The sequence below is a fragment of the Trichosurus vulpecula genome, chromosome 9, assembly GCF_011100635.1.
Source record: "Trichosurus vulpecula isolate mTriVul1 chromosome 9, mTriVul1.pri, whole genome shotgun sequence".
Taxonomy (NCBI): Eukaryota; Metazoa; Chordata; class Mammalia; order Diprotodontia; family Phalangeridae; genus Trichosurus; species Trichosurus vulpecula.
This window is the reverse complement of record NC_050581.1, coordinates 71,341,534-71,362,450: the sequence shown is the minus strand read 5'-3', so window position 1 is coordinate 71,362,450 and position 20,917 is coordinate 71,341,534. Positions and strand designations below refer to the sequence as shown.

General features: G+C 42.4%; 1 protein-coding gene across 1 annotated transcript in view; it reads left to right on the top strand.

The window, feature by feature from the left end:
• The first annotated feature begins 742 nt into the window (after window positions 1–742).
• Window positions 743–20,917, top strand: part of LOC118832148 (mesothelin-like) — a 33,521-nt gene continuing 13,346 nt past the window's right edge. Inside the window, 16 exon segments of the mRNA XM_036739568.1 lie at window positions 743–779; window positions 1,355–1,476; window positions 2,133–2,339; window positions 5,169–5,339; window positions 6,278–6,412; window positions 8,757–8,806; window positions 10,061–10,181; window positions 11,108–11,176; window positions 11,178–11,194; window positions 12,200–12,230; window positions 12,232–12,330; window positions 12,475–12,656; window positions 13,120–13,215; window positions 17,141–17,253; window positions 19,247–19,437; window positions 20,365–20,517. Coding sequence (XP_036595463.1) covers window positions 743–779; window positions 1,355–1,476; window positions 2,133–2,339; window positions 5,169–5,339; window positions 6,278–6,412; window positions 8,757–8,806; window positions 10,061–10,181; window positions 11,108–11,176; window positions 11,178–11,194; window positions 12,200–12,230; window positions 12,232–12,330; window positions 12,475–12,656; window positions 13,120–13,215; window positions 17,141–17,253; window positions 19,247–19,437; window positions 20,365–20,517 — 1,794 coding nt within the window.

Genomic DNA, 20,917 nt, shown 5'->3' with positions numbered 1-20,917 from the left:
AGAGAAACACCACCAGCCTATACCCTGGGCTAATAGCAAGGCTTCTTCAGCTTCCCAAGAGGCAGCTCAATATATCAGAAAGAGCCTGGGAGTGGAAGATGACCTGGTGGGCTGCTCCTGCAAATGAGATATGAAGTGGTAAGCTTCAGGTCTGTCTGCAAAACAAAAGCATTGGACTGCTAGGGGAACCCTCTAGTGCTATCCTAGCCTAACACTCTACTTTCTAGGTTCTTTCCCACCATTCCTGTGCTATGTTTCCATGACTTTAGAATTCTGCATGGTATGGAGACCAGACATACGATTTCAATGGGATGAGGAAATTCCCTCCCCCCATGCAGATGAGAGTTTTAGAAAGTTTCCTGGGTTGTCTGAGAAGGAAGTGATTGCTCCCCTCTCTAAACCCTGTTCTCTTTCCACCTGCTACGATGCGTCTCTGTCTGCATGGTCCTGACAAAATTCAGTGACGTGGCAACATTTTCTTGAGTACCCAGACCAGCTGGAAGCTGAGAGATGTGTAGTTTCACTGAGACCGTGAAAAGACAGAAGGGAGAAGCTGATCCCAAGATTTGGAGAACACTTTGAAGACCCCACTCAGCTTCCACCACTTAGGGAGTTTCCATTATGTGTAAAGCCCTGGCCAAAGACACCCTTTTGTGTTTGTTTTTTCTCCAGAGTGAAAGGATTCGATGCAGTTTATGAATCTCTCTCAGCCACTGCAAGAAGCGACATCTACAATGAATACATGAGGAAATACTTATTACAACAAACTGGCTCAATAGGTGTGTCAAATATCCCATTCCTGGGAGCCTTGGGCTGTTTTCTGAGCTTGGGGGGTGGGGAGGGGGGGAAGGTGAGAAGGGCTTGTGGTTGGGGGAGGAGGAGGGGTACACTTCTTACTGCAGGACCACACACACACACACACACACACACACACACGTACATATACACATGACAAAGCCAGATGAAAACAGAAAAATCAGAGATAAAACGAATGAAAAATAATTTGTTGAACTCTAAATGCCCAAGTTCTATGCTTAGCAAAAGGGATACAAACAGAAAAGCAAGGCAGCCCCTGCCCTCAGGGAGCTTAGTAGGAGACAACATATACAGGGTAGTGGTGGGCCAGAAAGGACTTTGTGGTTTGGGAAGAAACGGGGCTAGTGAATGACAGGACAGGGCCGCTGATTAACAGTCTTTCGAGGTCAAGGCCTTGAAGCAATGTGGGAGTGTGTCAGGAAGTGGAAAGAGTATATGGGCAGTTTACAGGGAAGGCTATTTTTAATAGACTTTGAATGTATTCTCCTGAGCCACTTGTGAGGTTAACAGCCTTTGATTCTGAATTTCTTTGATTCAGGAAGATCAGCCTGCCCAGGGAACACAATGAGGTCAGCTGACTGGCTGGCCAAGAATTTGGGCAAGTTTTCATCTGATGCACCGCTCAGTGATCTGGACAAGTTCTACCCTAATATGACTGCAGTAAGTGTCTAAGGCTCAGTGCCCCAATGACAGGGCATGCACAGCCCTGGGGGAGGCTGTCGAGAGGAGCATATTCCCCTGCCCAATGAATATGCCAAAATCTTTTTGAAGCCCAATGTTTGGGACTAGCCCCAGTTCCCTTTGATCTTCTAGCAAAGTTTTAGCTTGCAGGCAGCTTCCTACTACTTATGGAAATGGGATAGGACTGAAATTTAGCGAATTGAAAGATTAAGCAACAAGTGCCTACCATGTTCCAGGCAGTATGCTAGGTATGACAGATACAGAGACATAAATGAAACTGTCTCTGTCCTTTGAGGGGCTTAGACTAATCACGCTCAGTCACTTCTACCTTGATAGGGGAAGAGAAGGGGGGATATAAGCATCAGTTCTCAGGGCTAATACATCTCAGGCTTGGGTGAGCAAGGGAGGAAAAGGCAAGAGGCTATAAATACAACTTTATGTATTAATATCCCCAGGATATGAGGGAAATGAGGGTCCCACCATAGAATTCTCCACAAATCCTAGTCTTTCAAGAAAAACTTCTACTGTTCAGACCTGGGTCTAAAACAGTGCTGAGGAGAGAGCTTCATGAAAGAAACATGGAGAGATTGGATCTTCCAAGAACATTCACTTCCCTCTGCCTCTCTTTTCCTCAGGAGATTGAAGCCTTCACAGACTTCATTTCAGAGGAAAACTTTCAGACACTAGGAGCCTTGGCTGTTGGGTTAACACCATCCATGATCCTGGGTAAGGCTGATGGACAGATGCTGAACAGGACGCTCCCAGTTCTGTCCACCATCAGGGGCTGGAGCCCTGCCCAGGCTTCTATCATTATGAAGAAACTTCTTCAAAATGGACTTCAGGTGAATAGAAATTTAAAAATTACACCATCTTAAGAAATGCTTTGAAAACACAGAGGTCACACAACTGGATAACTTAAATCCACAGAATAATAGAGCTGGAAGGAACCTTAGAGAGCATATAGTTCAAATCCCTCATCCCATTTTAAAGAGAAGAAAACGGGCTTTTCCAAGGTCACATACCGAGTTAGTGATTAGCCCAGGCCTTCTCATTCCCAGCCATGAGTTTTTTCCACCATTCTACCAACTCATCACTGATCCTTGGCCACTCAGACTTGCTGCCTCCACAGCCTTCATACCACAGATCCCAGCCTTTTAGGGAAAGTCACTCCTTTTCAGATTGAGGGTTGGAGACTCCAAGGCGAGGAGCCAAACAAAGCCACATGGCCACCTCATTTTCTATCCTGCCCCTTGCCTATGCTTGCATGTGTCTGGTATCACCCACGTAATTCCAAAGGAAAGAATCAAAGACAACCAAAGAAGAATCTGTGAACCTGGCTGTTTAGGTGAATGATGGAGAGTTCATGGAAGTTTGGGGAATGGACATGTTTAAGGAAGATTTGATTGAGAAATGAACCACAGCAGTTATATATAATATGATAGTAGTCATCTGAATTTCATTTAATTCAGTCTAGTGTTGAGTTGGACACCTGGTTTGTCCCTTGAATGAACTCTCTTGGGATTCCTGATATAGTATATGGACCACAGATCACAAATATTGTTTTGGAGTCTCAGAAGTTCCATTTTTTCATAAATGGCCTCCTCAAATTGGAGTCAAAGGACATGAGCCCAAACCCAGCTCTTCAGCTTCCTCATCTGTAAAGTGAGGGGTTGGGTCAAGTGACCTCTAAGCTCCCTTTCAGCTCTAAACTTGTGATCATGTATATTAGAGAACATGAGCAGAATCAATAAAATATAGTGCCCCCAAATAAGAATTATAATAGCAATACGACTACCAATAACAGCTTTTACACAGCACCCACTATGCCCCAGGCACTGTGCTAAGGGCTTTACAATTATTATCTTATTCGATCCTCACAACAGCCCTGGAAGGTAGATACTATTATTATCCCCATTCTACAGGTGAGGAAACTGAGGCAAACAGAGGAGAAGTGACTTGCTCAGGGTTGCACAGCTAGGAAATGTCTGAGGCTGGATTTAAACTCAGGTTCTCCTGACTCCAGGCCCAGTGCTCTAACCTGTGAACCACCTAGCCACCTCAGTAACATTTTTATTTCCTCCTGATACTCTTTAATCTCTAGTGTTAAACCCAGTGACCTATATGATTCCTCCTTTCTTTTAAGACTTTTTATTCAATAAACATTTATTAAGCACCTGCTATGTACCAGCCACTGTGTTAGGCACTGGAATACAAAGACAAAAACAAAGTAGTCCCTGCCCTCAAAGAGCTTGCATTCTATTGAATTATAATTTGTTTATTTTGGTGTTTTTACTCAGCAAACTCTTTATTTTTACCAACCATGAACTGGTAACTCCTACTTCAATCTATGTCTGAATGATACAAACTCCAAATTAGGGTCCAAGCTACTGAAGTTTTGCCATAATAGAAATAATCAATTCATTTGCCTAATCTTTTTTATGTCATGGACCCCGTTGTCCATTGGTGGTCTGGAGTCTATGGACTCTGTCTTAGAATAATATTTAGAGCAAGGTCAAGCCAAGATTGTGGAGTAGGGAAAGTGCTACAGCCAAGCTCTCCCAACATTGCCCTCCAAACAATTTTAAAATATCACCTCAGATCAAATTCTGGAGGGGCAAAGCCAACAAAAGGTTGGGGTAAGACATTTTTCCAACCCAAGGCAACATAGGAGGTCAGAAGGGGAGGCCTGTGACACTGGGGTGGGGGCTAGTCTGGTGGTAGCAACACTAGCTGTGAGCCTTGGCAACAGCTTTGGGCAACAGGTCAGAAAGAGATTATAGGAGACCTCTGTGCTGCTATAGGAGTCCTTGTGGCTGCAGGGGACCAGGGGCTCTTCCTGGTTAAGACCAGAGCACAGACCAGGAGAACAGTGACCATACCTCTCCATGGGTCATACCACCTTGGAAGCGCCAAAAACTTGTAGATCCCCAGGACTAGCTGTGAAAACAATAGCACAAAAAAGCCTAAAGCTAGGGACAAGGGCTCCTCACCCTCAGGTGAACAGAACCCAAATTTAATATAAAGTTCAAAGTCAATAAATAGGCTAGAAAAATGTGCAAACAACAAAAATGAACTTGACCACAAAAAAGTTACTACAGTGGCAGGGAAGACTAAGACATAAACTCAGAAGAAGACCACAAGGTGGAAAAGCCTCAAAGGAAAAATGCTAATTGGATACAAACCCAATAAGAATTTCTAGAGGAGTCAAAGAAAGAGATAAGAGTGATAGAGGACAAGTTGGAAAAAGAAATGAGAGTGATGCAAGAAAATTATGAAAAGAAAATAAGCAACTTGGTAAATGAGGCACACGAAAAAAAATACTGAAGAAAATATCACCTTAAATATTCACTAAAGAAAAGAACTCCTTAAAATGCAGAATTGGCCAAGGGGAAAAAGAAAATAATTCCTTAAAAATAAAAATTGGGCAAGTTGAAGCTAATGACTCCATAAGGCATAAAGAAACAATAAAACAAAGTCATAAGAGAATAATATTTTTAAGGCACAAAATAAAATATATAGGATATATAGGATATTGATATAGCTATCAATTTTTTTTGAATTCATGAACCTCAGGTTAAGAACCCCTGTTCTTTAGGGGTATTAATCCATAAAGTGTTAAGGGTATTAATCCATAATGTGGCATCTATATTCTCCTGACTTTCTGTTTATAGCTCACACAAGCTAGAGATGTACTAGCCTTGGGAACCCTTGTATCTGGACTCCCCTCAAGTGAAGTGAGCCAGCTAAATGATGATGCCATCCTTCAGCTTGCAGCAGATGAGAATTTCATCAATATTCTTCAAGGGGCCACAGAGTCCCTACAACATGCATTTGTACATAGGGTGAGTATGGGCTCCCTCAGTCACAACTGGCCATCAGCACATGTGTCCCAGGCTCTACCTGAGCACATGTTGATGCTTACCCCTGTTCTTTCCCTGATACCATCAGTCCCAGCCCCAGACATAAAGACCTGAATGGAGGGGGTTTCCTGGCAGCCCAAACAATAGACGTGAGCTTTGGCTTTATTAATAAATGTCTGGCGTCCATAGTGAGGGAGGTGATGCTTCTGCTATACTTGACCAGAGGATCTCTGGAGCACTGTGCCCAGCTCTGGATACTGTATTTTAGAGGAGACATTGACCTGAAACTATGCAAAACAAGAAGGAACCAAGAAAGTTTAGGCTAGGTAAGGGAAGACTTGGAGGAAGGAATGATTTCTGTCTCTTGATGGCTGAAGGGATGTCACAGGAAAGAGAGTCTAGACTTGCTCTCTGTGTTTCCACACACCAGGATTAATGTGCAGACATCAGAAGGCAGATTTTGGTTTATCTCTCCTCAAACTGTAGCACAGGGTTGGCATAACACTAGACTCTTAGTAGCAGATACTGACTGACTGACTAGAAGCTCAACATTTCCACTTAGTTTTATAGGGGGAAGGGAGCAGGAAGCTGGAGGGAGGCAAGATATGGAGCCACTGGATCAGACTCAGCTCTGGAAACTCACACTGGATAGGAATCTCAGCCTCTTAATGCGGCCACCATGTTGTTACCATATTACAGGACACAGTAAGCTCCTTGAAGAGAGGAATAGTTTCCCTTTTGGTTTTGCATCCCCATTGCCAACCATGTGGTAGGCATTTAATAGATGCTTTCTGATTGATTGACGGTTATGTGGCCCCAGGGAATTCCAGATGGGGAAATGTGCATAGGCTGCAGAAGCCAACTGTTCTTCCAGGAAATGGATGGATTTTCCTGAGAGATTGTGGGGTTTTATATTTCAGATCTTACAAAAAAATGAAGGAAACGTTTTTCCTAGAGTTCCAGCTGGTCTGGCCTCCCAGATCCCCCTGTTTCAGCTGCTTTCTTCCCGGATGGACATTGATGAGATCAACAAAATGCTGTGGACACCGGCCCAGGTAGTTTCCATCAATGTGACTATTCCAGAAGAGGTAATATAGTATGGGGGTGGGAGGGAAGCAAGCATTGATCTTGGGTACAAAAGATCTGAGTTAGAATTCCAATTCTGCCATTAACCGGCTACATGGTTAAATCACCCTGCCTCACTTTCCTCATTGGTAAAGGGGGCATAATGACACTCTCCCTGCTTCCTAGGGGGATGTTGTGAGAAAAGCATACTGCTGTAAATCTTAAAGCGTTATGTAAGTACAGATTACTATTATTATTATTATTGTGAGATTACATACATAAAGGGTGTTATAACTGTGACATGTAGAAACATCAACTATGATACATTTAGCCACTGCTCCGTTTCTACAGGACAGGTTGTCATGAGGGAGGAGACCAGGGAGATTTTCTGAAAAACAAGGGAAATAATAACAGATTTTGTAAAAACACTTCAAGGTTTGCAAAGGATTTTCCATATATTTTTTCACTGGATTCTCGATGATGCCCTGGGAGGGAATTTGAAAGACTCAAAGGCTAAAACTTTTTCAGTGGGCCAGTACATTGTAACCAACGATCCATTCACATGCCAGCTCCTACTGGAACCCCTTCCTCGTCCCCCTGGTTGTTAGTGCTTAGTGTTGTCTTACCCCTCTTCAAATAATTCTGTGTATATGTGTGCATACACACATGTTTATATATATGTTTGCAGGGGCAGACATACATATATATGTCCAGTCAGTGGTTGCATTATTTAAATTCTCACTGCATATTTCCATTAGGCTAACACCAAAGACCGTATTTTACATAATTATAACTTCAAATAGTGTAAAATTCAACTATTAAGTGACCACTTCAGGGGAATTCATTATTCACACTAATTGAGACCTGCCTGTGTTGTATCTCTACTAGAATGTAAACTCCCTGAGGGCTGAAACTTTTCCATTTTGTCTTTGTAGATCCAGTTCCTGGCATAGCATATAGTAGGTGCTTAATAAAAGCTTATTGGGTTAAACTGGTGAAATAGGAAAGAATGGTAGATCTGGAGTAAGAGTACATGGATTTAAATCACAGGCTGTGCTTCTTACTCCCCGTGTGACCTTGGGCATATAACTTAATGACTCTGGACCTCCGTATCCTCATCTGTAAAATGAGGAGGGTGGGCCAGATGATCTTGAAGTTCCCTTCCAGATCAAAATCCCTCTCCCTTTCATTTACTTTAATACAGGGTGTCCCCAAAGTGATAGTGTCATTTTAAGCTTTAGTAACTACTAAAAGTAGCTACTACTGGTTGTTGGTTTGGTTTTTTTGGAGGGGGGGTAGGCAGGGCAATTGGGGTTAGTGACTTGCCCAAGGTCACACAGCTAGCAGGTGTGTCAAGTATCTGAGGCCGAATTTGAACTCAGGTCCTCCTGACTCCAGGGCTGGTGCTGTACTCACTGTTCCACCGAGCTGCCCTCACTACTACTAGTTTTAGGCAAACTACACCAAGACTTTTGGATACCCCATACTTCAAGGATCTGTTTGCATAAGTATAATTCTCATTGCATGAGGATAATAGTTCCATACAGCATGGATAGAGTGCTAGGCCTAGAGTCAGGAAGACTCACCTTCCTGAGTTCAAATCCAGCCTCAGATGCTTACTAGCTATGTGACCCTGGGCACTTAACTCTGTTTACCTCAGTTTCCTCATCTGTAAAATGAGCTGGCGAAGGAAATGGCAAACCACTCCAGTATCTTTGCCAAGAAAACCCCAAATGGGGTCACAAAAAGTCAGATATGACTGAAAAACTGCTGAATAACCACAACCACCACCAACAAAACAAATCACCGTAACACCCCCCCATCTTAGTGGATGATCTTCAGAAGTTGGGGTGCCCCAAAACACTTACCACTTAGTGGCTAATCCTCAGATGAGGTGCCTCTTAACACTTACTTAGGCCCATTCTTGGATGACAGACAAACAATCTGTTTCTGAGCTTATACTCAAAGACTTTCCAGCTTGGCAGGAATCTACCCCGGCTTGTGCTATTGAGCGATAGACTTCAAGTGCCCAAAGTCACCTTCATGCTTGGATGAGTCATTGGAGCAGGCTCTCACGGGTAATGGTAATCACACCACGTATTTCTCTAGCAGCATTTTAGAGCTAGCTAAGTGCTTTCTCACAGTGACCCTAAAGCATTTTTAGTGTGAAGATTATTATCCCCATTTTACAGATGAGATAATTGGTGCTCAGAGAGAATAAGTGACTTGGCCACTTGAGCTCAAACTTAGGTCTTCTGACTCCAGACCGTGATGCCTCTTCTCATGAGCATGAGTTCACACTGACTCACAGCTTGTCCTCTTTCTTTCCTATAGGCCCAAGTGCTTTTCCAGGCTGTGCTCAAGTCTCCTCTAAAGTATTCACAGTAAGTTGACTAGTTCCCAGGTCCCACATTGGGGGCCTGTCTCTGAACCCTTACTTACATGCTCTCCTTTTAACCAGTTACCTAGAGTGACTGGCACTGAGCCCTATCCCTGCACTGGCAAGGAGAAGTTTGTTATGCCCACATTCATCGGGCCCTTTAAGATCCATTTCAAAGACCATTTCCTCCATTATGTCTTATCCAATTATCACCAGCCAGAAATATTCTCTTCCTTATGTATTTCCTAGTACTTTGGACTTCTCCCCTGCACTTATAAACTAATTTGCATTATATTTATATGTCTTATCTTCCCTACCAAACTACAGGCCCCTGAGTTCAAATCCAACCTCAGTAACTTACTAACAATATGTCCTTGGGTAAGTCAGTTAATCTCTGTTTGCCCCAGTTTCCTCAACTGTCAAATGGAGATAATCATAGCCTCTACCTCCTAGGATTGCTGTAAAGATCAAAGGAGGTGATATTTGTAAAGGGCTTGGCACATAATAGGTGCTTAATAAAATGCTTGTTTCCTTCTTTCCTTCCTTCCTTGAAGACTAGACAAATTCTTGTTTAACTTTGTATCTCCCAGTGCCTAACTCAGAGATCTGCACAAAGTAGATGCTTGACAAATACATGTTGAGTGGATGAAAGACTGTCTGAGACTCCAGGTAGCAGCTAGAGATCAGTGTGCCCCAGCTTTGCTGAAGTCCAAAAACTCCTGTCTCCTGTGGCTATCCTTGGTGCTGAAGGCCAGAAGCTAGGGAATTCCTAGGAGGTTTGAGTTAAGGTTTGTGGAGTAGAGGAAGGAACTGCTATGATCACTGATAAGAGGACCAGAGTCACCATGAAAAACCTTTGAAACTGGGACCAAAGAGAAGTGAAAACAATAATAACATACATTTCTTATTTCTTACAAAGCACTTTCCATATGAATGTCCTTTGAAAGAAACAGGGCAAGGATTATTACCCTCCTCCCATTTTACAGATGAAGTTACTAGGGCTCAGAGAGATGAAATGATTGACCAGAGTCACACAGACTGACTAGTAAGTGTCAGAGCTAGAACCGAAACCTGGGTCTCCTGACTCCAAGGCCAGGGCTCTTTCCTATATTGGCACGCTGCCTTCCTTGGGAGTTTTCCCAAGCATTACCCTCTCATTCAAAAGATACTCCACAACTTACTGATCCATGACCCCCAAGTAGAAGGGTAGAGAATTCTGGGTCCTATGCAAATGGTATAATTTTTGTTTTGTATCTAGGCTGTCCTCAAGTCTGCTACAGGGCTTCAGCTGCGGAGCAGCCAACTTCCTGAAGCAGAGTCAATTTGCTGAGCTTATCAGGGTCTTGGCCAGTAAACATATCAAAATAGACAAAAGCCAGGTGAGCATATCTCCTGTATCCCTCCCCCCAGCCCCAGTATGTACACACACACACACACACACACACACACACACACACACACACACACACCCTTCCTACCCAGCTTTAGCATCTAATCACCTGGAACCCAGCTCCGTGATAGCTAGTGTAGTGTGATGAAACCATGGATGGAATCCAGATGGATGTATCTCTCTTTAATCATTTATGAATGCCAGTCTCCACCCCCTCTCATAACAGCTTTTTGCAAATATTCTGAAAGTCATTCTACCCAAGACCAGTACAGCTTAAAATCAGGGCTCAAGTTAGACTGAGAAGCTGGAAGGAGTGGGCTTTGTCTTCCATGCATCAGGTGAGGGAGGAGGGAATAAAAGCTCTCTAAGGTCCTTTCCTGTTTTAATAGCACACAATTCTCTGATTCTGTGGTTCTCATATCAATGACTACAGATGTTATAAAGTAGTTTGTCCTCTTGCCATTTCTCATGTGACCAAATAAGAAAATCATTGCAAAGAGGTTTAATTTGGGAAATGACTCAAACTTTGCTCTCAGCTGTGGGGAAAAAAACCTTCCATAAAAAGGCAAAAAAATAAAAAAAAAAAACAAATACAGTGTAACTAAAGCTTAGATAGAGATAAAGAATGTACCTCCCTCACTTCTTTGCAGAGGTGGAGGACTATGCATATGGAACACTGAATATACCCTCAACCTTAACTGTTGTTTGTGAGTTTTCTTGAACTGGTTTTCTTTTCTCTTTTTCTATTCTTTGTTATAAGGGATGGCTCTCTGGGTGTGGAAGGGAAGAATATATTGAGAAATGAAAGACATACACACACACAACCAAATGATACCAACATAATTTTTTTAAAAAAGTCTTCATTTCACTAGGATTATTTGCATACAACATCGAATTCTCCAATTTCCTTTATAGCTCAGCTGTACGGCCAAAAGACTGATGGGGTTCATCACACCATCAGATTTTGAGGAATATCCTGCTGATAGTCCTGCTTTATTTGGGGTGAGAGTAGTCTCCCACATAAATAAATTAAAATAGAGAGAGTGTCAAACCTTGCTCTTCTGTCCATGCTATTACCCCACTGGGGTAGCTAGGGCAACTGAACTCTTGGGCTGCCTGAGAAGTAATTGGAATGGGACAAATGAGGCTCTACCCCAGGGTGCCAATACCTTGTAGTTCTCTACCAGCCCAGGCCAGCACTAAAGTACAACTGCCTTCCATAATTCTACCTCCAAGATCTCTTTTCTCAGGGACCTATGGCAAATAGACTACACCTCCAGGGCCCCTTCACCCATAGTCAGGCTATCTTCTGCCCCACTGTTATCACTTACCACTCCCTGCCACCCATCCACTTGTCAGATGGCCTTACACTGTTCTCACTCTGCCCTACTCCAAAGGAATTTGTCCCAGATGTAAGAATTCCTAGTTTATGGCTCTGGAGACTGACAAGCAGGCAATAGCCCTGAGAAGTCCATTGGCTGTAGTTACCTGCAGAACAATAGATGAAATTGGAAAGAATCAGGACACCAGGCCTGGTGCTTTTAGGCTTTCCAATAATGCTGTAGTTTCAGTTATTTGTCATGAAAGGAAATCCAAAGAGAGGAGAGACTTCTACATGGTAAAGAAGTATGGTCTGGGGTTTGTTGCTCCTAACTGGCTTTCCCTGGGTGTCTCTCTGTCCCCTGCTGTATTCGGTATTCTCTTAGAGAAGTCTCATGTGCCAGCTCGTCTTATTCGCAGCCAGAAATCTTGGTACAGAGACCACCGAAAGGCCTGGACAACGATGACTCTATGTCCACTAGGTTAATTATAACTGTGACCTCTACAATACCTTCTGAGTCTTTCCCTACTCTCTTGGGCCTTCCTATATTAGAAGTCTTTAGATCCTGGCAGTTAGAGGCTATGGGATCCCTGATACATACCAACATTTGGTCCCATGTACCATCTACCTTGAGACCTATATTTCAATTCTTGGTTAAAAGCCTCACTATTTACTATGATTTCCAGGATGGAAAAAGACTTTGGTCCAGACAACTGCTGAAAAATATTTTAGGCAAATTGGACAGGTTCATTTTGACATCTTGAAAAAGGAGGCTTCAAAATGGGAAACCCTCTTGGACCAGGCTGAGCACTGCCTGGTAAGTGACTTTTTGTCTCTATCTAGAAATTTATAGAACCTGAGGTTCTGAAAAAAGACTTTGAGAAAAATGACCTACAACCCCCCAACTGCATTTTTATCCATTCTGTGTTTCTGTTTGTTTCCTTTCCCCATTCTCTTCCAGGGAATTACAAGTAACTCTCTTTCCAAGAAAAACCTACAAATTTTGGGTAACTTGTCCTGTGCCCTGAATGACTCACAAATTATAAAATCTGACCCTTACATCCTCCAAGTACTCCAGCAGTGTTCATCATTCCCTGCATCTCAAATCACAGCCATTCAGCATAAGCTGGAAGACATCTTTGGGTATGTATGTACTTGGAAGAATTTGATTCTATGCCAATATCAGTAGCAGCAATGGCCATGCACATCTGCTGACTGGCAGCACGGATATACCCCTTGAGCAATCTGAAGCACTGATTTTTGACCCTCAGAAAACACTAGACTTAGTCCTTCTTCAGGAGTCTTTTCACCATTCCAATCCATCCACAAAGGTGTACATTTAAGAGACTAGATGGGTCTCATAACCACAACCTATTCACAGAATGTGCAATGCATTTCAAAACACAGAACACGGTATGTCAGAAGGACCTTAGAACATGAGGAGTCTTAGAAGTCATTGGCTAAAATCCTCACCACCATTATTCAGACAAGAAAATTGAGGTAGCTTGAGGTCACACAGGGAGTTAATAGAAAATCTAAGACCAACATGAGAACTCATTCAGCTAACTGCTGTGATTTTATGTTCCTATGTCTCTTTCCCCCATAGATCTCCATCAACATGGACAGCCAGCACCCTGCAGGGGATGGGCCATCTTGCCAGCATCTTAGATAGCAACGTCCTTCAGAGAATCCCTGAGGTATCTTGCAAGAGTCTTCGGGGAATGGTTCTATTGTGGGCTTTGTACCAAGGAGGGCTGGAGGAAAGATATCAAGGTATGGGATTTCTGGCCAGCGGAAGCCTCCAAGGACACTTCTTGCTCCCAAATCTGCCCCTTGATCCACCCTTTAAACTCTTTCGTGGACTTCTTGTGTGTTTCCTTTTGGTTCCCACCTGGATATCTCTCCCCACCCTTAGGCCTCCTACAGAACAAGACAACTTGTCTCCCTATCTCCTCTTTCATCCGTAGCAAACACTCAACCCTGTAGAGGTTGACAGCAGGGAATGCAGAGAGGTTGGACTGAGGCAGGAATAGCACACATGGAAAAACTGGAGGAGGTCTGAACAGGAGAGGAAGTGAGATACCATGGAAAGTATGCTGACTTAGAATCAGAGCACCTGGGTTTGAATCCCTGTCACTAAGTGGCCACTAAGACACTGGGCAAATTACAACCTCTCTGGACCTCAATTTTATTATATATTTATATATATATATATATATATATATATATACACATATATATGTGTGTATATATATATGTATATGTATATATATATAATGTGGTATTGCTCTTATGTGTAATATATGTGATATATATGTAATATATTACATATTTTATTATATATAAAATGAGAGAATTGGACTAAATGGCCCCAAGGTCTCTTTCCAGTTCTGAATCTCTATCACCTCTGATCTTACAATGAAAGTTATCTTTGGTACTTATTGACTCATCAGTGGGACTGACTTGATCTTTCTTGGCTCCTAACTCATTTCTTTGTTTTTGCCTTAAGAATCAGTCATAGTCAGTCCCTCTATCCACCTTTTCTTCCTGGATCCCCATAGGTCACCTCCCCCCAACCCTACCCCACATCTCTCCTGCCATAAAACCTGTGAGGGAAAGATAATCAATAAGCATGTATTAAGCACCTACTGTGTGCCAGGCACTATGCTAAGTGCTAAGGATACAAAGACAAATGAAAAATCTCTACTCTCAGGGAGTTTACCTTAAAAGTTAACATAGGATGTTAATGGTTGATCTGCTGGTATCCAATTCCGTTCATTCAATGAATACTTATTAAGCATCTACTGTATGCCCGGGCCCTGCTCTGAACCCTGTAGAAGAGGAAGGAGAGGAAGAAGGTTCAGTGCCTGCCCTCAGGGAACTCATAATCTAGTAGGAGAGAGTAAGACAAAGACACAGATAGCTACAATGCAGAAGGGGAATGAGGGCATTAAGAGAGATGTAGATAAAATGCCTTGGCAATTCTAAGGAGGAAGAATTCACTTCTAGCTGGGGCAAAAGGCAGGAAAGACTTCACAGAGCAGGTGGAATGTGGACTTGGAGGATGGATTAGATTTGGAAAGGTGAAGAAGGGTCTTATAGGAAAAGGAACCAGCTAAAGCAAGGGAATTTTAGGTAAGGAGCCCAACTTGCTGGAGCATTGAGAATATGAGTGGGACTAGCAAAAGATAAGCCTAGAAAGACAGGTTGGTGCCAGCTCATGGAAAGCCTAGAATGTCAAACTAAGGACATTATTAGACTTTATCAATATTGACATCTCAAAGGATATTCTAGACTATATCTACCTTGACAAAAAAATTCAGAGCTGAAAGGGATCTTTAAAAATCATCTAGTCTCATTCCATTTTACATGTGGGGAAACTGAGGCCCAGAGAGGAAAAATAATTAGGCCAAGGTCATATAGCAATTATGTAGCAGAGCTTAGACTTGAACCCAAATCTCCAGACGCCAAATCCACCACTCTTTCCACTAAATTAAATTCCCCCTAGGAAATCATCTCACTGTGGGAAAATTAGAACACTAATGCACTGTTGGTAGAATTGTGAACTGATCCAACCATGCTGGAGAGCAATTTGGAACTATGCCCAAAGGGCTATAAAACTGTGCATACCCTTTGACCCAGCAATACCACTACTAAAGTCTTTATCCCAAAGAGATCATAAGAAGGGGGAAAGGACCCATATGTACAAAAATATTTATTTGTGGTGGCAAGGAATTGGAAATTGAGGGGATGTCCATCAACTGGGGAATGGCTGAACAAGTTGTGGTATAGGAATGTTATAGAATACTATTGTGCTATAAGAAATGATGAGCAGGCAGATTTCTGAAAAACCTGGAAGGACTTATATGAACTGATGCTGAGTGAAGTGAGAACCAGGAGAACATTGTACACAGTAGCAGCAACATTGTACAATGACCAACTTTGATAGACTTAGCTCTTCTCAGCAATGCAATGATCTAGTACAATTCCAAGGCACTGATGATGAAAAATGCTTTCCACATCCAGAGAAAGAACTATGGAGTCTGAAAGCAGATCGAAGCGTACTCTTTTCTCCCTTTTCTTTCTTCCTCGTGGCTTTTCCCTTTGTTCTGATTCTTCTTTCACAACATGAGTAGTGTGGAAATGTGTTTAATATAATAGTACATGGACAGCTGTATCAGATCACATGCTATCTTGGGGAGGGGGGAAGAGAGGGAGGGAGGAAAAAAATTAGGAATTCAAAATCTTATAAAAGTCAATGTGGATATCATCTCAGGTCATTTCCAGACAGAGGTAAATACCCAGAAGGCTGCCTCAGCATTTCCCTTCTCTCTAGGAACAAATAGAAGCCTGGTTGGAGGCAGGATCCAGGGGCAATCATCTACAAAAGGCAATTGCCTTGATCGGGAAAAAACTTCATCTTCACAGAAACACAGAATTTCTTTTTTACTTGTGGACTGCCTCCATTTCCCTGTCAATAGACAGATTACATAGAAGAATGAGATGGGCACTGGAAAGCCCTACTTCCAAGTTCCACCAATGGCCAGCTACTGATTCCTGAAATCCCACCATTAACGAGCATATTCTTAGAGACTTTTCAAATTCTTGTCAATATGCAAATAGCTGTCTGAGGGAGGGGAGAGGTGGGAATCACATATCCAGTCCTTATCAGTCAGAATACTTTACAGTAAATGGTATAGTGGAAACAATGATAAACTCAGAGTCGGGAGAGCCCAAGGTTCAAACTCCACATCTAGTATATGCCATTTATGTTATCCTGGGCAAGTCATTTCACCTCTCTGAACCTCAGTTTCCTCATCTGTAAAAATGGAAATAATATCAGATAAGACAACATGCAAATCCCACATAAAACACAATACTACATGAAGGTCAATCATTATGAATCTTAACATTTGTTGCTTAGTTTGTAGGTCTATGACAGATCACGTCAAGCAGGTTTGACTTGGGAGAAGAGTCAGAGAAAGGTCAATGAAGCTGGAAAGGGAGATGTGAAGGAAATAGACAATCCTACCCCCCCACTTCCACACAGGCAGACAGGCTTCTTCTGTATCACTTCATGGGGCTAATTAGTACCTCTAATTTCCCTAATCAGGGCATAATGTCAGGTGACTTGCATTTCAATCTGGCTCTTTCTCTTACTTTGGGCCAAGTCACTTCCCTCTGGTCCTCAGCTTTCCCATCTGTAAAATGGTGAAAATAACCCCTGTGCCTATCTGTTTCATGGGACTATTGTAAAGCTCAGGTGATTAGTAAAATGCCTACTATTTAAAGTCAAGTATTCTTGCCCCAAGGGCTACTAGGGTGGCACAGTGGATTGAGTGTCAGACCTGAAATCAGGAAGACTCATCTTTCTGAGTTCAAATCCACTCTCAAACACTTACTAGCTGTGTGACCTTGGGCAAGTCACTTAACCCTCTTTGCTTCAGTTTCCTCATCTGTAAAATAAGCTGGAGAAGGAAATGGTCAACCACTCTAGTATCTCTGCCAAGAAAACTCCAAATGGAGTCATGGAGAGTTGGACACAGCTGAAAAACAACTGAAAAAAAAATTCCTGCCCCAAATACCCATCTCTCCCTAACACCATCCCCTTGTCTCACTAGACCTCGAAAGACACAATTTTTTCCAAATTTCTTGAGTTGGCTGAAGATCCACAGCAAGGAACAATTCATGTACAGTTTGAAACAACTCAGAGGACCCCAGAGGAACAAACGAGACATAGGTAGGTAGTCTACGTGCTGAAATTCTGAGCTCCCTGTCTCTCTTTCTATTTATTCTACTCGAAAGTTGTTGCTTCCTGAAGCGTCACATAATCAGACACAGCCCATCAAAACCAAAGAAGTTTTCAGAGATACGCTAGCCTAACCATCCCCACTTTGCAGATGAGGAAAACTTCATCCCAAAGAAAAGGGGCTTCCCCAAGGTCACCCTGCAAGCTATCAGCACAATCCCAAAGAGAATCTAGATGTCCTAGTTCTAGCGCTTTCTCCACTGTATCAAAAATGGTATAATGCAAAGCACCTGAAATTCGATGTCAGGGGACCCAGATTCATATCTCAGCTCTACTACATATGATCTGTGTGACCTTGGCCATGTCACTATACTGCAGTTTCCACATCTACAAAATGAAGGAATTGAACCAGATGATCTCTAGGGTTCCTCCCAGTTCTAAATCTTTGACTATGACCATGAACCTCCCTCACTTAAGACATAGGAAAACTTCCTTTGCAGTTTTTTCAGGAAAGTCTTCCAGAATTCCCTCTTATTACCTAAAACTGAATGAGATCTCTCTTTCAACATGTCTCAGAAGTATTTTGCATTTTTTTCTTCATCTGTCTGTTCCAAATTATCTTTTTAAAATGTTGACCAATTTTGACCAGGACTAAAGGTTACAGGAATAATAATAATAGTAAAACAGCTTATATTTATGTAGTACTTTGCGACTTATGCTATGAAGTAGATTGTGTGTGTATCATTAGGCTTAGGAGTCAGGAAAGGCTCTGACATGGACTGTGTAACCATGGGCAGGTCATGTAATGCTCTCCGGACCTCAGTTTCTGCATCTTCAAAATGGGGCTGTAATGCTTCCCTCCCAGAGTTATCATGAAGCTCAAATGAGATAATGTATATAAAGTGTTTTGTAAACTTTAAAGTGCTGTGTAAATGTCAGTGATTATTATTATCACCCTTCACGGCCCAGCTCAGTTGCTACCCCTTTCAGGGAACTTTCCATTATATACTTAGGCAGGCAATGATCTTCTGATCTACTGGAACACCTTGTTCTATTCCTATCTTATATCCTCTTTTATTCTGTTCCTCTCCCTTCCGGCTACTACCCCCATTAGACTATAAGCTCCCTGAGGGGAGGGACCATGTCATTCATTTTTGTCTCTCCCACAATCCCAAGCTCAGGGCCTTCCACATAACTGTTTCTCAGTAAATGTTTGAATGGAGGAGGAAGGATTGTGTTGATTAAATTGAATAGATATGTATTAAGTATCTACTGTTGTAGTGGTGATGTGATCTGGGAGTTTTGTGGACTGCAAGGTCAATATAAGTTAACAGTGTAATAGAACTGCTGAAAAAAAATCCTAATGTTCTATTAGTAAAGGCATACAGTCTAGAACAAGGGAAGTGTTCCTACTATTGTGCTTTTCCCTGGTCAGACCATATCTGCACATTTTTAAAAAGCACATTGCCAAGAAGGAAGAGTGTCCAGAGGAAGAAGACCAAGAGGATTCCATTTGAATGATTAGCCATGAACCTGAAGGGCATTTCAGCTGGAGTTGGGTAGAGGGCAGGATGGTGATCAAGTTATGTTTCATTGAGTGGCATGAAGTTCGTGGCGCCTGACCTGGACTTATCCAAAAATAAAAAAGGGAAATCTCAAGGATAAAGAAGAATTCCTGGTATAGAAAAGGATGTGAGCAAAAGTATGGGGATAGGAGAAAAGTAGAAAGAGCAGAGTATGTGAAAGGGAGTAGAGTGAGATAAGGCTGGAGCCAGATTGTGGAAGGTGTTGAATGCCAGGACTCCTAAATTCACACGTCTTCCAGGACATTTCATGTGAAGGGTGCAATGAGTGGTCTCTTTCTTCAGGAAGCCCAGCACAAGGGCTTGAGACTTAGACAGGGTTATTGGGTAGAAAGGGAAAGGAAGGCTTTGCATTTCTGGAAAGTCAACCCATGGCTATTTTTGCTCTTGTGCTTCAGCAGATTGTCCTGGAGTGCCACTAACAGCAGATATAGTAAGGAAGGAGAGAGACATGATAGCTGCCAGATACACTTCGAATAGTGATCTGGAAGCCTGCTTGCCGGACGGTGTCCTAAAAAACCACTTGGAGCTCTTTGGGAGCATGGAGTTTGAGGATCCCCTGCTCCAGGTTCTGAAAATGAAACTGGATAAGGTAGAGTTGAATTGGTGAGGAAAGAGGGAGAGGGGAAGCCATGGGAGGGACATAACTAGGCCTTCAACCTATGAGATCAGCAAGCCTAACTGCCTAAGCAAGGCATGCAGGTGAGAGTGGAAGGTCACCCTGTATGTTTAGTCCTAGTAAGACAATTCACAAATCCAAAAATCCATGTCGAGCCCATTCATTTTCCAATATGGACAGGAGGTGATGTGCCACAGTGAATGGAGGCTCAGATTCTAGTCCCAAATCTCCCAAGTTACTACGTGACTTGGGCCAATCCTTTCTCTCTCTGTACCTGAGATTCCTCTTGTACGACTACATTTATTACAATTAAACAACTAATGGAATACTACTATACCAAAAGAAATGACAGGTATGAAGAATATCAAAAATATGGGAAAAACCAGAAATGTTACAGGACAAAGAAAGCAGTATCAGAACAACTATATATACATATATATGTATATGTATATGTATATGTATATGTATATGTATGTAATAAAAATAACAAAATTGAAAAATACAGAACAGAAAGAGTACATGGGAGGAAGAAAAACAATAGAACTATTTTGATGACATTAATATATGCATTTTTAAAACGAATTGTAAAATAATTTACAGTTTGTGGATGTATATATAATCATTTTTAAATTGTGTTTTGTTGATGGTTACTGAATCTAGACATTTTTTATTTGAGGACAATCAGGGTTAGGTGACTTGCCCAGGGTCACACAGGCTCGGAAGTGTCTAAGGTCAGATTTGAACTCAGGTCCTCCTTGACTCCAGGGCCAGTACTCTATCTACTGCCCCACCTAACCGCCCTGAGTTTCAGACATTTTTTAAAATGAAGACATTAAACTAGAACATCCCTGAGGCCATGTTTAGTGCTGACACACTGTGACATATGATGTCTTGAAACAGATGTTTGGAGTGCTTCCCGAAGACTACCTCCCACTCCTGGGCCACATAGTCAAAGCATACCAGCCAGCAGAGATGGCCAGGTGGAACATCACTGCCAGCGATACTTTAGTAGCCCTCCTGAGAGGAACTTCTTGGCTAAATCACGATGACAAGGTAAGAAGAGAGAGCCAGCATGTATTGTGAGGAGAGCTAGCCTTAGACACAGTGAAGTCCTGAGTTCAAGTCCTACTTCTGGCACATACTGGAATGACCCTACAGGCAAACTGTTTCTGCAGCCTCGAGGCCACCTGTGGCCCTCTAGGTCCTCAAGTGCAGCCCTTTGGGGCTGGTTTAGTCAATCAGAGCCCCCAGAAAATTCCCTAAAACTGTAAGTTACAGAGCAAGTGCTAACTTGTATTCATAGAGGAAGTTCTCTATACCATTGAAATCACAGGTACAGAACAAAAAGAAAATGTAGAGGGAAAAACAGAAAAATTCCTCTCCTGGCTGGTCTACTGAAAATCAGCTTACAAGTTATTATTGTCTGACTCTCTGTGACCCTATTTGGGGATTT